General features: G+C 42.9%; 1 protein-coding gene across 1 annotated transcript; it reads right to left on the bottom strand.

Annotated features, from left to right (window-relative positions):
- Nucleotides 1–6,878: 6,878 nt before the first annotated feature.
- Nucleotides 6,879–17,363, bottom strand: WEE1 (WEE1 G2 checkpoint kinase). Its single transcript, XM_086472129.1, has 11 exons — nucleotides 16,806–17,363; nucleotides 14,460–14,668; nucleotides 13,931–13,997; nucleotides 13,675–13,847; nucleotides 12,634–12,755; nucleotides 11,835–11,981; nucleotides 11,345–11,440; nucleotides 11,179–11,264; nucleotides 10,756–10,926; nucleotides 10,520–10,665; nucleotides 6,879–8,038 (listed from the first exon to the last, which is right to left on the bottom strand). Exons 1-11 carry the CDS (start codon nucleotides 17,361–17,363, stop codon nucleotides 7,888–7,890), a joined length of 1,926 nt encoding a protein of 641 aa, XP_086328255.1. The 3' UTR covers nucleotides 6,879–7,887.
- Nucleotides 17,364–17,999: the final 636 nt, after the last annotated feature.

The following is a 17,999-nucleotide window of genomic DNA, read 5'->3' as shown; positions in this document are numbered from 1 at the left end:
CACACCCACACTCAAAGTGTGAGTTATTTTAAGCAACTCATTTGTTTGAATGTGCTAGTCTGAATTTTTGCTTATCAAAGACTTTACATGCTATATTTTTGAAGGCTGACATATAATCCCCAGAATATCAATTAATAGTGACCACCCTTAACCATGAAGTCCTTGATAGCGCTACATAAATTTTTGAATTGCTTGCAAGGTACCACAGTAAGTTCTGATGCAACTTAACGTACTTCTGCTTTCTTGAAAGTTGTCCAAGATCTCAGCAAGTTTATTTTAAATCTGTGCTTATTCTAATCTTGTTTGCTCACTATGGTTAAAAACATGAGTGAAGGGTGGAGAGGAGATCAGGGAGGGAAAACTGGCTCACAGTCTCATAGAGTGACTCACCCTTTCAGGAAGAAGCCTTAGTTAGATCCTGCTGAGGCTCAGCCTTAAGAGGTCAATCACTTTTCTCTTCCTCCTCCCTGCAGAAGCTTAATTATTCCTTGTTAGCCAAATAATAAGTATTTGTCAGGGAAGTTCTAACCAGAGGAAAGATTACACACTTGAACTGTTACTAATTTTGTTTTATGCCACTGAGTCAGTTAAAATGCCATTAAGGAAAGAATTCAGACACATCAGCAACTCAGTTTTCTGCTCATTGTTAGCCCAGAGAAAATCTTCCTGAACTGTGGCTACACCAGTTGTTTTAATTCTCCAGAGGAAAACTAAACTGATGCACAGAAATCAAAGACCATTAAGCCAACTTTGTGGCAAACTGTTTTTCCAGTATCTGCCGTTTCACAGAGATGTTTCAGTAGAAAGTAAAACTAAAGCAAATGCCAGTGTTCATGATCAATGTGTGTTAGAGCTGCTGAACAGACTGGTCCCACCATAAAACATCTCAAGGAAGCATTTGGGGACAGAGTAAAAACCAGTAAGTATATTTGATATTATACCATAACCTGGTCCTCAAGCCATTTGAGGAATTTGCTTTTTCTGTTATTTTAAAATACTCCTAAATCTATGGCCTTATACACATGCCTCAAACATTCTCACTGAAATTATGTAGAAATTAAGCATGAAAGTTATTTTAAGTGAAACAGGAAGCAGCTTAGATGCTGAATCAGAATGGCAGCTCAGTCTCTCCTACAAAAAAGTTAATTTTTGATTTACTTCTAAGACTTCTAAAACAATCTTTGAAGTGATTCCAGCAAGGCACATCTACTTTACTATAGTTTTTGGCTATTTATACACATAGACAACACGCATGCATTTCTATTCAAACTTGACAAAAGAAAGATAACAAAGAGTTAAAACACAGAGACGTAAGTTACCTTTCAGTTCCTCCCTGTTAACACACATCTTACTCTACACTTGTAGAAGTATTTCTCACCCAGTTACACAACTCACCGTAGACCAGAATACCACAGATACCTTACTTGCAGAAAGGAAATCAAATCCCTGGTGAGTACTGCAGTAACCATCTGACACCATGTTTGGGGATGGAAACTGGAGAGAGAAATGGTCAGTGGAAAAAGCCATTTAAGCAGGGTTAGTGTAGAAGACTGTCAATCAATATTGACTCAGTGTCTACAAGACCAAAAGGAGATTAAAATCTCATTTGCTAAAGATAGAACAAATATATGGGGAGATTCTACCCTAAATGTGTAAACACCTAAGTAGCTGAGAGTGAAAAGAGGCAAGAGGAAACAGCTGCAGAAGTAGGAAGATCACCTAAGACCAGTGGTTGGTAAGACTACTAAAAGCTGGGAGCAGGAGATACTTCTGTCCCCCCCATCCCCATCCTGCAGAACACCTTGCCTAAAATGCTTTCAGAAGTGGTGCATTGTGTAGTCTGTAGACAAAATCTTCTCCATCAGGGTGCAGGCTGAACACACAGAATCTTCTCCTGGGCACAAACAGCAATTCAGTAATAGCACCAGTTTTAAGTCTGTTCGCTCGCCTATCTGGCAGTAACCCTAGGGATGCATAGTCGATCATTAATTACAATTAGGCCGGATATTCTGCTTTCACCTTGAGTCAAACAGAGGGAACAGTTCAGACCAGTATTATTCAGATGTCCCGCTAAATATTGGTGCTGCGCATTAAAACAGTCAAACCACTGTCAAAAGAAAGATCTCTGAAACCAGTTTTTTGGATTTTTCAAGACTATCCAGACTATCAGATCATTTCCAAGTGTGTATAACCTCAGATCTCTGAGCAACACATTACACAGTAATAAATTGTTTCCTGTTTAATTAGGCACAGCAATATTGTCTCCTCAGGGCACCTCCCTTTCCCCTACCCCAATCCCATTACACTTTGGGAAGACAGCATCTTCATCCAGCTCCGACTGGTTAAAGAGAAACAGGACCTTAATCTCCTGTGTGCTGTCCTGCCCTGTCGCTGCTCCTTCCTGCGTTCTCCCCGCAGTGTTTCTTGAGGCGAGAACCTGTGTCAGCTCAGCAGCCTCCAACCGGAGGAGCTCACAGCTCGCTCTCATGATTTCCACGGTTCACTGACAAAGGGGAGGTTCAGGCAGAAAACGGCCCTCCTTTTGGCTCTTGCTGGCCATTGCTTCAAACTTGTCCTTAAGCATAGCTATAGCAGTGATGTTCATAGGTAGCACACATGCACAGAGTTACCAAGTGTGCACACATGTCATATACCAAATCACATAGATGGTGAAATGATGAGGATGCCTTTTCCAAGCCTACAGAACCAAGGGGCTAGGCACAGATGAAAAAATAAGTGAACACTTACCTGAGCTACTGCTGGCCAGAATGCTCAATTGCTACTGCAGAACAAGATAATGATTTCTAATAATCAAGGCTGGGTGTCATACTAGCTCATCACAAACACTTTAAAGACAAAAATTTAGCGTACAGTTGACTATTTTGTCCAGCAGATGTTCCTGGAGACTACAAAACACATTAAAGACAAGGTCAAGCTGGTCAGCTTTTGGCAGGGGGTCAAACAATGCATAGCACACACCCCCCCACCCCCCCCGTTCAACAAGAAGGAAAGGGTGACTCAGGTGTACTTCTGTTCATGAAACTTCTCAATGTTATAGTCTAAAGTAATGTAATCTATGAAATTGAAACCCTATTTTCTATCTACAAGCAATGCCTACCTCTATTTCTAGGTGGAGGTAAAGCTTGTCTGTAACTTCATAAAAAAGCCAAGTAGTAAGTTTTTCAGGTTCTCCATCTTACTAGTTCAGATCCATCCTGACTAAAACAAAAGATGTTATTAGGTCTGTGGTAATCAACAGCTTGTATCCAGGGTTGGAGGGGAGCAGGAAATCAGTGAGCAGACAGGTCACTTGCAACTGCAAAAAACACATCAAACTAGACAAATACTGTCTATCAATAGCTTAACAAAAACATTAAAAAACCCAAAACAAAGCAAAAAAAGAGACTAAGATGACCATAGTAATTCTAGCTGGTTAACCCTGTGTGAATTCATGGTAAAAACTGCTGGGAGTTTGACATGCGATCTATGAAAGCAGAACAATTTCTAGTTATGCTACAGTTTGCAACTGGAAGGTGCTGACTTCTCTTTACAGACATACACCTTGCCCATCTGTTGGCCTTCATGGCTATAACGGACAAAAAAAATATTCTCTCAGTAAATCCAATTGTGTTTTGACAGTAATGGCATAAATAAAATTTCATATAGTATTTGAACGCCATATGTGAATCGAAGTATTTTTTAAAATAGAGCATTTATGATTCAATCATAATGGTTTAGCCTGCAAAACAATGAAAAACTAAGGACCATCAGTATTTCTACAGGTAGTCCATAGAAAGGTTCAATTCACAAGATGAATTATCCAAAACATGAACCAATCCTTGATACTTTAAATTCACATGAAGTTGGGAGGGGTTTAATGCCTTTCCTATTTCCAACAAGAACTAGTTTTGTACAGTCAAATGGAAGACAATTCATCCACAAATAAATCATTTAGATTGAACAATTTCAGAATATTATTTTGTAAAGCAGCATTTGTCAGTGTTAAGTGGTGTCATGTCTTTACAGGAAACTAATTCTGTAAGAGCTTTAGTCCACCATACCACCCTTTTTTTGGGCACAAGATCCAGCAAGACTAGACAGGTAGTGTTATCCAGTAATGTATCATTAGAAGATGGATTACAGACACTGGATTTATATCCAAAGACAGAAGACAAAGAAGCAGACAAATACCTAGAGGCGGCGGGAAAATGCAAGACCTGCTTTCAGTTATTTTTAGGTTCTCTTTTCTATGTAGTTCTTCAAGAAATAGGGTACTCTGATCAAAAAAGCTAAGGTACTATACTACCTCTGTATTGGAAAATTAATGTAGATGAATGAATGAGAAAAACAGTTAAACATTAAATGTACCTATTTTGAATAACATATTTGCCACCCAACTCAAATGCTTGCTTCTTAAATTGAGGTAAAGCTTTCTTAAAGTGCTGACACTCATCTTTTTATACTATACTTGGTCGAATTTCTTGAACTGACATCTGACTTTCCGTATCTTGTAAGAGGCTAGTAGCTTCTTCCACCTGAAAAGGTGGCTTCCTTAACTACATACAAGTTTTGCCCAAATGTTGTTTTTGCAATAAATTTGTAAGCTACTAAAATTACTGTAAGACTGTTTCTATTAAAAGAAAAACCCTTCAACGTAAGTAAAAATAGATACCACTTCTCACTTAGCAAGCATCCGAATCATGAATCGCTGCATGCTGGGAGTATTCATGGGAAGTATTAACACACACTTTCCAAATTCTCTTGCCTCTTCCCACTGGCCACTGTTGCAGCCAGGATTCTCAGCGTCACCACTGGCCTCAGGAAAGCTTATGAAAATTTGAGATAACATTTCACCATTCTTACTGCTTCCATGAACTACTTAAAAACCCTGAAGCTCCTTTTTAAACATTCTCCTTGGCACACAGGAGAAAGTTAAAATACCCAAAGCCACTTCAGTTGCGTGGTTTAGGCTGGGCATCCCTTCCACAGCAGATACAAAACCTGTGACTAGCAATAAAATATTGTGACCAGCTTCACCAGTGCAAAGTACGGGGGACGACCACCTCCCTACTCCTGCTGGCCATGATATTTCTGATACAGGCCAGGATGCTGTTGGGCCTTCTTGCCCACCTGGGCACGCTGCCGGCTCACGTTCAGCTGCCTGTCGACCAGCACCCCCAGGTCCTTTTCCCCCGGGCAGCTTTCCAGCCACTCATCCCCAGCCTGTAGCGCTGTGTGGGGTTGTTGTGACCCAAGTGCAGGACCCGGCACTTGGCCTTGTTGAACTTCATACAACTGACCTCAGCCCATCAACCCAGCCTGTCCAGGTCCCTCTGCAGAGCCTCCCTACCCTCCAGCAGATCAACACTTCTACCCAACTTGGTGTCATCTGCAAACTTACTGAGGGAGCACTCCATCCCCTCATCCAGGTCATCGATAAAGATGTTAAACAAGACCCGCACCAAAACTGAGCCCTGAGGGACACCGTTTGTGACCAGCCGCCAGCTGGACGGAACTCCATTCACCACCACTCTGAGCCCAGCCATCCAGCCAGTTCTTTACCCAACAGAGTACACCTCTCCAAACTTACGGAGCTACTGTGCACGGCTTGTTTGCGCAGCAATACCTGTACCAATGTTACAAGCCTCTGAAAAGGAGTGACGCAAGAGCACATGATTATCATAGGCAGATCAGATTTATTTACACTATAGGGGAAGAAAGGCTTGTTAAGTTTGTCGATTCCCCCACCAGTTGATATTTATGACTGTTTCAAAGTACACTTTAAGAGAAGTCTCATTTAGGGTAAATGAACATTAAAATGCTGCAACAAAACAATGAGATATTCTAAGCTGTATCACAACCAAGAGAGGACTACCTTACAAAGTAGAAGCTTAAAGATATTCCAAGTCTATTAATTTTTACTGATGAGAACTGCATATTCAGAGAATAGTACCTAAAAAAACTAAGCCTCTGAATTTGTCACGTATGACTAGAATAGCACTGAGATTTCTTACAAATAAAAAAACCTAGCAGTTTTCATTTGCTAATTACAAAGTTAAATTTTCTGAGTCCATTCAATTCATATACAGCTTCTCTGATACTCACCTAATACAGCAATGTAAAAGCTTCCCCAACAGACTAATCTATTAAGCCTTTATTAATTTTACTGTATCTCTCTTCTTTACACGAGGTAATTACAAATGCATAAATAATTTTGCATCCATGCCACAGAACATGACGTTGCTGTGTTCCCTAGACTATCCCAATTCCTCCCACTGTTCTCTTCCCATTCTCAGCAATTCATGAGTTTCCCTCCTTACCTCAGACCCAGATCTTTCTTCACATAGTTTCATCTAGTCCTCCATCTTCACTGTCACAGGTTCCACTTCAAATCTTCCAGGGGCTTCATCTTTCCAACATGCAGTACCATTTCTGAAGCTGTAGAGACAGACTGCTGTAGGTACTAATGCACAGACCGTGGTGCTACTATCAGCAAGTACGTTCTCTCTGTCGCACTCTCATGAGAGGGAACCACAAGCATTATGCAGGAGCAGGAAGCAGATCTAATCAGGACTTGCCATAGTATATTCCTGACTCAGTATTTTATTTCCACAACTATAGAGTTAAATAAGTGTTAGACAATATTAAACAAACCTTTTAACTTTAATATTCAAATTCAACACTAGTAAGAACAAATAGAGCACAAATGGGAAACACTGTTTAAACTAAAATTAATGAAGAGACAAGCCAGTAATTAGAACAGTTCTATTTTTTAGGAACATCTGTCAGCCTAAGTCCAACATCAGTACAGGTTCCAACAGCCACATCCTGTTCATTCCAGAGCTTAAAACTGAATAGTTAAGCTTTGTATGCTCAGGCTGCGGCTGCAGCTTCAGTATAGTATACTATAAGCACAAACTTATGTACATAAACAATGAAGAAAAACCTGAACACTTACACTAAATTATTTACAAGTACTCCAACATTAAAAAAAAAAATACAATAACCTCAAGAATGGACAACTGAAAAGAACACCAACATTTAAAGAACCTTATTAGAAAGAATTACAAAACATCAATAGCCAAGACATTAACAATTGCACTACACTAATACAGAGTCCAAATATTAAATTGGTGCATGAATTCACAATGCACTAGCTTTGAGAGAAAAATGCTGCCTTCACTAAAATGCAGCTTAGATTTATTTCACGTAATTGTTTTAACAAGAAGCCTATTAACACAATAATGATTGTTTTAATGCTACAGTTTACAGCGAGGACAACAAACTAAAAATAGCAGCAGTTCCACATGGCACTTAACTCCACAGGTTTCTAAGCTGTGGTTTATGCAATGCCTACAAAGTGCTCCCAGTTGAATATACAAATAAAATTCACAATAAAAGTCTACCTGACATCAGGTACATTGAGTGTAGGTGGCCTTAAAGCCTGTCTTTCAAAATTTCTTCCCCTCTACTCCAAAAAAAACAAACCAACCAGTAACTATCAAAGCAACGCCCCCTCCCTCCCTCTTAAAGATCATTAAGGATATCACTTCTCATTACAATGCCGTAACACTACAAAGCAGCACACCACTATAGTGGTTAACCCTGGGACGATGTAACATCTAACAGTGTAATTGAAAGGCTTATGGATTAAGATCCAGGATCCTCTATAGACAAGACAGAAACTGAGTCCATTAACTCAAATGGTTAATACAGCTAACCAGCCATATTGTACAAGTAAAAACCCAGGAGCAATTCCCATAAAACTAGTGACACTGATCTAAGACAGGACAAGAAGCCAAGAATTGAATGCTTCCTGCAATTCATTAGGCTTCAGTCTGGCAGAGATGCTATAGCCATCCTCAGTAGCTCTTTTAGACTTCATAGTTAGTATATAGTAAGACTAACTGAGCGGTTCATTTTCTTTCCAATGAGTCGAGATGGTCTATTTTGTGTCGTAGATCTAGTTGTCATTCTGTCAGTGAACAGCGCTCGCTCCTCGGCTGCGGCCTTTGCCATCTGTGCCTTCTTCAGCTCTCTGCAAGACATTGAGAGTGTCACACCTACGCAAGGGTATCGATAAGGACTACAGGCGTATCACACCAGGAGTGCTTCAAATAAATCTCAGAAGTTCAGAACTTAAGACTTCTCGTCAATTTAGGTCATACTAAGACCATTATCATTCGCATCCACCTGATAACAACCCAGAGGACAGAAGTAGGATGTTCATTGCTTGTTGTTCAAAACAAAGAACATCTATCTGGACAAGAGAAGGAAATGAAAAATACACGCAACTCAGTCAGATTTTGAAACCCAGCCTTTTATAAGCAGCTCAACACTTCCAATTACCAGAACAGGGCAGGATGCTGTTTACTTTCTAGTACAAGCCGTATGATAATCACTGAAGAGCCAATTGCTGAGGTTTACCCAGATGAAGCATTCAGCCACAACAGAACTTCTGTGGAAGATTCAGACAGACACACACTTAGATGAACACAGACGAACATAACTGGCAACAGACAACTCAGGAAGCGTCCTTTTCCTTTAGCATACCCACATCAAAAGCTTATCACCACCTAAATCTTTCTGCCCAACATAAAAATTTGAGCCCAAAACTGCAAGTCTGAGTCACTGAAGGCAGCACAGGCCATTGTCCCTGTGCAATGTTCTGTCAACTATGCTGTTTCAAAGAATTACTAATACTCAGTCTGAAGACAAAGTTAAATAAAACTCAGGATAAAACTATGAAATAGTTTGACTAAAGAGCAAAGTTATCTTTAGCAAGGGGTTTCCCTACACCCCTTTTTCTCCTTTCCTTAAATGCAGACATATGTCTAAGTGCAAGGACTGCCCCATACTCTTTTCCTTCTCCTATCCCACACTATCCCTCAAAGAATTTTCTCTACCATAAGAGCTACTATTTGTAATCTCACTTCACATCTGCACGCCAAAGCAAGATCACATTTTACAAGCTTGATACATATTGGTGTAGGTGTATTAAGTTACATGTTTTAGTTTAATAAGCTACTCCCATTCTTCTAAGTCAAAGTATAATTCATTAACACCCATGCCCCATCTAATCCTCCCCACATTATCACTGTGTCAGTTCACTACAAAAGAATGTTATCCATTTTTAGTTATCTTCCCTAAAGATTAACATCTCACAAACACACACACGTACACCCACCCACCACACCATTACCAGGAAATACTTCCATTCTCCCCTAGAAGTCTAATCTTGAATTCTTCCTTCCTCTGAAGAAGACACCACAGTAGAAAAGCTGAGTTTCCTTACAAGGATTCCTTTCACTGATGATAACTTAAATACACAAGTGGTATCTTAAACGGGTCAAATGTGGGAGTGTTAAAAAAAAAAAACCAACCAACAACAAAAAACCCAAAAATACTCACCTGAACTATTTTATGGAACACTATCCTACACAATGTTAAAAATTACTGTGGGTAAGTGTTCTTTTTAAATCATTCTTGGATTTACAGTTACTAATTTAGAAGGATGTACCCCTACTTGTTGCCAGGCCAGTAGCAGTCTTCACAAATTATTAGCTTTGACAACTTCTTTCACACAGTACAAAAATGTTGTCTTTATATAAGCAAGTTACCTCAGCAAATTTGTCCTTGAATAACCTGTCAAATTACTCTTTCTATAGTCAGAGTAATTAATAAGATTATAAAGGTAACTATCTAAAATGGCAAGTCTGGCTACATTCAGATCGTAGCAATGGCAAGATAAGCAGATAGCAATGGAGAGAATCCAAACGTGAAGTTAACATCTTCGTTCAAACTGAGCCAGTCAGAAAGTAATCGGTGTTCTATATTCCCTCATAAAAGCCTGTTATGCATAACACATGCAAATGAACTGCAGTGAAAGATTCTGTTAATTGCTTCTTAACTTATTATCTGATTTCTCTGAAACTTAACCAGAAATCAGACTTTCCTAAAGGGAATCTCTTCATCAAAGCTTTAATTCAGAGTTGAGCGTTTGAGCAAAGGGTAGGACAAGACGATCTCCCAATGCAAATGATTCTCTGGTAACCTAATAAAATTGCTGTGTACAACTGAAATGAGTCCAAAAACGTTCCTGATGTGCCATTTCACTTAAGTTCCAAACAGCTCATTTAAGTCATGTTTTCCAGCATGTTTCAATGTACAGATGACCTAGGAAAACACAAGACTCAAATAATGTAGATGTTAAATTACACTATACGTCACAGAAGTATGCATTGTGCTTGAAACCTTTTCTAAAAACTGTAATGTTTTGTATGCCTTGAATACTAATAGTGTAGTTGAGATTCCCTTAGAGTGTTCAAGAAGTTCCTTCTCTGGAGAAAGCTTCTTTTAAAGTTACATGACCCACTTCGTACCCCCAGGTATGTACATGAGCACAGATTTTTGGACCTCATGCAGAAACAAGGACGGTCATGTTTTATCATCACTCTACTATCATATGAAAACCCACTGGAAATTAAGTTATATTTAAGGACCCCAAGGAACTACTTACTTCTGCAAGAGCGAGTTTTTGAATTTTTCAGCATTCAGTTCTATCCGGAGCTGCTCTGCACTCTTTTTGGCAGCAGAGAGAAGCACTGAATGCTTGACTAGTGCCACAGCTGAAGGCCTTTTCTCTGGATCAGGATTAATCATAACCTTGGAGAAAAGTAAACAAGGCATTCTAGTTAAGGCCAGTAATACAGTAAATTACACTAATCAGTGAGCCACTAGTACAAGAGTTCTTACTTTTAGTAAGTCTAGTAATTCTTGAGAAAGCACTTGCGGTATTCTAGGTAGTTTTCCTTGTCGAATTTCATGCCATTGGTCCCCATTAGTTGGAAGTGGTTCAGCCCCAGCAGCACAGACAACAGTCAGAGCAAGAGCAAAAATATCTGCTTTTGGCAAATGAGTGTAGTTCTTGAAAAATAAAGAAAAATAAACTTACTACACATACCACCCAGTGTAAGAAGAAATCTAACAGACAACTAAACTATTCAATACTAAACACATCCACAGTATCATATTCCCCTTTAAGTAGTACCAGTGTTCAAGGGGATATCATTTCGGAAGCTTCTCCTCCAGCAAGGAGGCGACAGACAGCAACTCATTACTCTAAAGAAAACAGCACACAGACCTAACACCACTATCTTCCACAAACAGAACAGTTACCTCTTGTAGGACTTCATTTGCAAGAAAACGGCTATCGCCTTCCTCCACTTGTGGACTAGATACTCGAGTTACATGGCCAAGGTCACCTGCAAAAGAAAAGAAAGTTGTTTTCCAGAAGACAAATAGACAATGCAATTCTTTTGAGCACAAGTGTGCTGCTTCTCACCTATTTTAAATATGACTCTATCAGACGACCAGTCATCATCATCACCTTCTTCTGAAGTTGTACTCGGGACTGATGTCCTAGATATGAAAATATTACCTGAAAAAGCACAGAATTGTTAAAATAACAAACCACATTTGTGTCCAATTTCTGCTTCATCTAGTTTCACTACAGTTTGCTTCAGCCACACAGAAATGTCAGTTGTATGCATACCCAGTTCGCAAAGCGGGAAAGTGTAACTTACTTGCTCTGGCCCCTCTGCTGGGAGGGGAGCCAAGTGTTATGCAAGTAGTGTCGATCACATAAAAAGAACCCAAGATAAACTCAACAACGGTTCCAGCCAATTCTATAACTGACGTCTTTGTACTGCTACTTAGAACTTCAGTGAAGAATTTACAGTTAGTAAGGTGTGGCTAACTGCTCATTTTTTCTACAGCAGATTAAATGAACGGAGGAAATTGTCAACAGAGAGTAAAGCAGTTTACAAACTTACTAGGTTTGATATCCATGTGTACCAGTGACATTGAGTGAATGTACTTTAAGCCTCGAGCCACCTGAAGCAGCAGGTCCTTCAATTCTGGTTCAGTAAAATAACGCATATTCCTGTAATTTTCACTTATGGCATCTGCTAAACTGCCACCTAAAACAACATTAAAGAAAACAACTACTTATTTTACATCAAACAGTTGACAAAGTAATGACAACTTATTTCCAGAAGTAATTACAACTGGCTTCCAAAATTAACAGACAATATATCACAAAGAACTTTCTGATGATACACAGGAAGTGTAAAAATCTAGTGCTGTATCCCCGCTTCATAGACATGTAATATAATAAAACTTTTTCTGCTGCAGTTGCCGTGCAAATTAACAGGATAGGAACACAAGTGAAAACACCTCTCCCCCTCTCTCAAATCTCTGGCAGGGCATCAACCATAGCAGAAAACTTCAGAAATCAGGCCCACCTCCCTTGTTAGAGGAAGCCGGTAATTTTCTCTTTTCCAGCTTGTACTATTGTACAGAAGAAAAGTTTTGCTGCTCACCGTACTTGCAATAATCTTGAACACTTTTAAGAATTTGTCTGCAATCTTGTAGTTTTTGTTTCACATATCTGATATGCCTTTTCCAACAGAAAGGAACATCAGACACACTTGAGACAACGAGGGCATGAGCGATGTGTAAGGCAATCAATTCCTAACTAGTGCTAGGGATTTGCAGAGATACCTGTATATCTTCAAAAATTTTTTTTTTTTTTGGAAAACAAGTTCAGAACAAGCAATAAACTTTACTTACCATTGCAATATTCATTCTGTATAAGCATATGATCATCTTCTGCCCATGCAGAGTAGTATCTTACTACATGAGAATGCTGTCCCAGAACTGCATGTGCATAGACCTCTCTTAAAGCATTTTGCCTGTTACAGTCACAAAAAATAACAGCACACAAGAATATCATGAGGTGAAATTAGCCAAATTTCAGCTTGACAGAAACCCTTATTATATCATGCCCCTCTGCCACCTCAGATTTCTAATTAAAATCATCTTATTCAGTTCTGTGGCACCTTAAGGTGGATTTGTATTTATATCCAAACAGCTAAAATAGATACATTATATTAAAAGACTAAGTATATGGAACACCAAAACCCAAGTTTTGTGGCAGGTAATTCTTGAGGGAGCTACCCCTTCCACTACATACTTTGCAACCAGCAGCAAGCTTTGAGAAGCATCACTGAAGTTGTAGGAAAAATCTAATGATGATCATAAGCCAGGAATATGACTGAACTCAACATTCTTGACTTCTGGTGCACAAGTCCGATATGCAATTTTGAGCAACTCAAACTCATGGCATTTTGTAATTATTAGAACAGTGGGCGAAAAAGTCACGAATCGCAGGCTCATTCACAAACGCCAAAAAACACCCGCAAACTGACTTAAGTAATCTGCGTGTCACTCAAGTTGACGAGGATGAGGACAGAGTCGAGAATATTGCTTTCCTTTCGTATCTCAAAGGAGCGTCACTGTAGTTTATTCATACAGTCCCTCCTGCCATTAATGCAAGTAAGCATTATTCTTACTTCGCAGACGAGACCAACCTGTTTCCACACAGAATACTGGGACAAGGAGAAAGGCCAAGTAGCCTTTCATCCCCAGTACTGCACAGTACTCAGAAAAAGAAAAAGCAAAGTGACTTCAAAATTGTACCTGTTTTACATTTAATTCATGTATATTTATACTTTTCTCTTAAATGCCTTCTCTAGACACCAATACAAAGAAACATGGGAGGAAAACGCACCAAGAGGTGACTTCTAACTTTTTATAGCAGGAAACACTCACTCATCCACTGAGCCAGCTAAGGGTTTCTTGGATCGCTTTATTGCGTAAATACAGCCGTCAAGCCTCTTCACACATTTAAAAACAGAACCAAATTCACCAGATCCAATCTTCTCCAACTCATGAAATTCAGTTGCATACCGTGACTTCATATTGCTTTCTGTTATTGTTATCCTCTGCAAAGATTAGAAAGGAAAACACTTAGATCTGCAGATACACAAACTGCCAAACTTAGTATCAAGTTCTAAAGATTAATTACCTTCGCAGGTCTGACAGTTTCATCTTCAGGCTCTGCATCACTCGCTTCCATGTCCTCTCCACAAGAGCTGAAATTCACACTGGTTACTTTTGCAAAAGTGATATGGCTTAAGTGAACTTTAAACTGAAGTCTAGCAGCTGTTGATTCTTCTAAGATCTAATTCTCCCATTCTACCTTAGCTTAACTAATTGAATGCTAGACATTTGTAAGCACAAACTCATAAAAAAGGTACCATGCTAGTATCTTTGTCATGTCTGTCTTCAAGTTTCATACTAGTATTTGGTGTGTTTCTCCCTCCTCAAGACTGCGTGCATAGCTGAGTCAAGTAAAAGGCTAGGCTGCATCCTACAGTCTTATCGTCTCTGTACTAATCAAAATATCTAGTGCTAAATGGTTATTTCATGGTATCACGCATCTCAAAGCGGATACAAAAAATAATTCCATAGAAGCGATTTGTAACAAAACTTTTGCAGCTAGAAGTAGTTCTAAAGGTAAGTTTAACAAAGGCAGATAGATGCAAGTTACTCACTCATTCCAGTGTGTTCTCTTCCTCCTACGACATTTTCCTTCAGAGTTGTGAAGGAACATGGAATCAGGAGTGAATGGATTGATGTTCACATGAGGTGTTCGTCTAATATCTTCTTCTTGCTTCTCTGATTTCCCAACATTCATAAATAGAGAGCCCCCTCGAAGTTTGACTGAGCTGGAGCCTACCCCTTGTGCCTTAGAAAGCAAACTCTATATTTATTAAAAAAAAAAAAGGGAAAAAAATTTGTAGCCTTGATGTTCCTTTAGACGTAAACAGTCAGGTCATGCTTGAAAGCCATCATTACAATATTGTCTAATCAAAGATACCATGAGTTGTTGAAATACTCGCATTTCCATCAAAAAGAATTCCAAACAAACTATCAGGCTTTGCACTCCACACAAAAACGTCAAAGGAAACGCTGAACGTTAAAATAATTTTTAAAAGACACGAAAGATTACAAGAGCAGTGTTAGTCTTCAATCATGTCATCACCTGAACTTCCTGGACAATTCTTTGTTCAGGAAGTGAACACAGATGGACCATCCTGTGCTAAATCACCATGATTTTCACATACAAGATATGAAGTCAGATCATCTTTGGTGACTACAAATTTAGGTGGCAAACTAAAAAAATAAGCAAATTAAAGATTTAATACTGATGCACAGATGCCTCTTCGTGAACTTACAAAAAAGCTGTTCAAGAACTGACAGCACTATCGCACTGTCCGTTCAATATCCAAAACGGACCTGCCGGGTGGCAATTTGTCAGACCAGGCATTTTCCAGGCACACGATGAAACCTCTCCCAGTTAGGCAGGGAAGTTCGCACCCTAATCTCCTATACCCTCGTGAGGATGCAACCACTGACCTACTGGAGCACAAGCAGGAGTATCGCCTGATCCTAGGAACATCTTTCAAAATAAAGGAATCTGGACGAGATTAAGACTTTTAAGTCACTGTGCGTCTGAACGCACATTTCAGTACTTTTAGCACCCATACCCAGTACTTGCTGGATACCTTAACCAGCAGATTCTTCCAGATTACAGAAGTTATCGCTCCAAGATAACCCGTGCAGAATTTGGACACCTCATTTATGAGTCCCACTGAACCGCGGTGTTTTAAGACCTTGTTTTTAGTGCCACAATCCCCATCTGCTCCTGACTCGGTACAAGATCAGCACGATTCTACTATTCCTAAACATGTACCTCCGATTTCTACCAGTGAAACCTCATTTGAGATGGGAGCTGTAGAAAATCAATTAACAAGGTTGCCTTCCTCGCACCTTAAGTCAGATGTTTTCAATCTCTAGTCTATAGACCGCTGGGAGATTATCCCCGGGATTATCCCTGCTTACTTCTAAAGGGCTATATGAAAACTAATGAAGAAAGCAAGCCTATCACCGCTGGATTTAAATTCACTGAACGGTGTTTTACACGAGTGTCGAGTTCAAAAGTTGAAATGCCTTCCAAAAGTCTGTTATTGACAGAGATCAGAGCTACCTAGCCCTTTAAGCTTTCAAATCCATTTAACAGCATCGGCTGCTCCAACAGCCGTTTACGTCTGGTGCAAAGAGTGCAGACACTGAACCGCCGCCGGCACAACAGCGCCCGGACACACCGATTTACCGACAGACACGCAGGAGCGAATTCCAATTCGAGGTTTAACTTTCCGGCTATAAATGCAGAAACGCCCATACGACACCGAAATATTTATTTTAAGAGTTTAATATTCTACTTTCACCCTTTGAAAAAATCTTTTCCACAAAATAAAGCCGGGCACTTACATATATTTATTATGTATATGTAAGTACGTAAAAGCGCATTTCTAAGTTGTATTCTGTCCGCAGAAGCGGGGTTGTTCCGCGCCCGCAGCCACCCTACGGGACGAGAGGCAGGGTTCGGAGGCGCAGCACTACTTTCGCCTCCCCGCTCCCCAGACCCCGGCCCGCCGGCAGCAGCGCGGGGAACCGGGAGGGTAGCCCCGGCCTGCGGGGACCGCGCCGAGAGGCGGCGCCCCCTCCAGCCTTTAACGCGGCGCCCGCGGCCGCCCGCCCCTTCTCCCGCCCCCGCCGGACCTCCGGCGCGCGCGGCCGAGTGCCGGCCGGAGCGCCGCCCGCCGCAGGTTACATAACCGTAACGGACGGGCGGTGGGCAGGTCCCGCGGCAGACGCCAACTCGCCGTTGCGGGCAGGCGCGGTGGTGCAAGCGGCTAGCGGGGCGGGCCGCAAGCCGGCCAGCACCGCCCGGCCCCCACCGCCCCCTAACCCCCGCATTTCAACCGTCGGGTGCGGCGCGGCCCAGCGCCCCCCTCCGCCCTCCGCCCGGGGAGGGCGCAGCGCCCCGGCCTCACCTTGGGGGTGTGCGGCGTGTCGAAGAGGCGCAGCTTGCGGAAGGTCTTGTGAGGCGGGGTGCCGGGGTAGTCGGGCAGCGGCGAGCTAGGCTCCTCGCTCCGCACCCGGTAACCGCCGGCCGCCGGGTGCGGCGGGGAGCTCCCGCAGTAGCGACGGCCCTTGTGGGGGGGCGGTGGCGAGGGCGAGCCGGCCATGAAATAGGCTCCGGGCGACTTCACCGGAGAGGAGCCGAAACCTTCCTCCTCCCAGGAGTCCCCCTCGTCCGGCAGCGGCGCCGCCGCTGGCTCCATCTCCTCCTCCTCCTCCTCCTCCAGCAGGGGCGGGTCACCCCGCGCCGGGGTACGAGCCGCCGAGAGCGGCGAGTCCGCCTCCTGGAAGGCCGAGTCCTCGCCGGTACTGTTGCCGCTGCTGCCACCTTCCTCCTCCTCGTCTTCCTCCTCCTCCTCGCAGTCGCTGTGGCCGCTCAGGAAGAGCAGCTTCTGCCGGATCGGGGCGGCCGCCCGCCGGGCCGAGACCCGCCGCGGCGGCGCCGCCTGCTGCAGGCTGAGAAAGCTCATGGCGGCTTGCTGCGAGCCTCGCTCCCGGCCGAACCCGGCCACGCCGCTGCCGCTGCGCTGCCCCGCGTGCCCTCGGTGCGCTGCGTCCGCGGGTGCGGCGGCGGCTCCGCGCGGCACTGCCCCCGGGCACGGGTCGCCTCGCGCTGTTCGGACTCCGCGGCTTTCCCGCGACCGTTAGTCACGTGGCGCACGCGCCAGCCAATCACGCCCACCCACTCGGTTTGAAAACACGGAGGGCGGGGGCGGGCCTACACACGGCCGCGTCACGAGGCGCTTTGGCGCGAACGCCGCGAGCGGTGCGGGCGGAGGGGGCGGGGCGGGGGCGGTGCTCGCCAGCCCCGAGGCGGCCGCACGTACGTGTCTGCCCGGTGAGGCGCGGGCGAGGCGCCATCTTAGCCCAGGGGCGCGGCCCCGCCCAGGAGCGGCGGCGCCCGGGGCATGGCCGGTACCGCCAGGGGAGGGGGCGTTGTACGGGCGGGGGCCCCGCGCTGCCCAGCTCGGCCGGGGCGGGTCGCGCGCTGCCCTTCCGAGGGTGCAGCTCCCCGCCGCGCAGCAGGGTGGTTCTGCTCCGTTTGGTGCTAGAAGTGCGCGCAAAAATCTCCGCTTCGCGTGCCCCTCAACAATAACGACTCCTTT

The sequence above is a fragment of the Leptosomus discolor genome, chromosome 12, assembly GCF_034619465.1.
Source record: "Leptosomus discolor isolate bLepDis1 chromosome 12, bLepDis1.hap2, whole genome shotgun sequence".
Lineage (NCBI taxonomy): Eukaryota > Metazoa > Chordata > Aves > Leptosomiformes > Leptosomidae > Leptosomus > Leptosomus discolor.
This window is presented reverse-complemented; position numbering and strand designations above follow the sequence as displayed.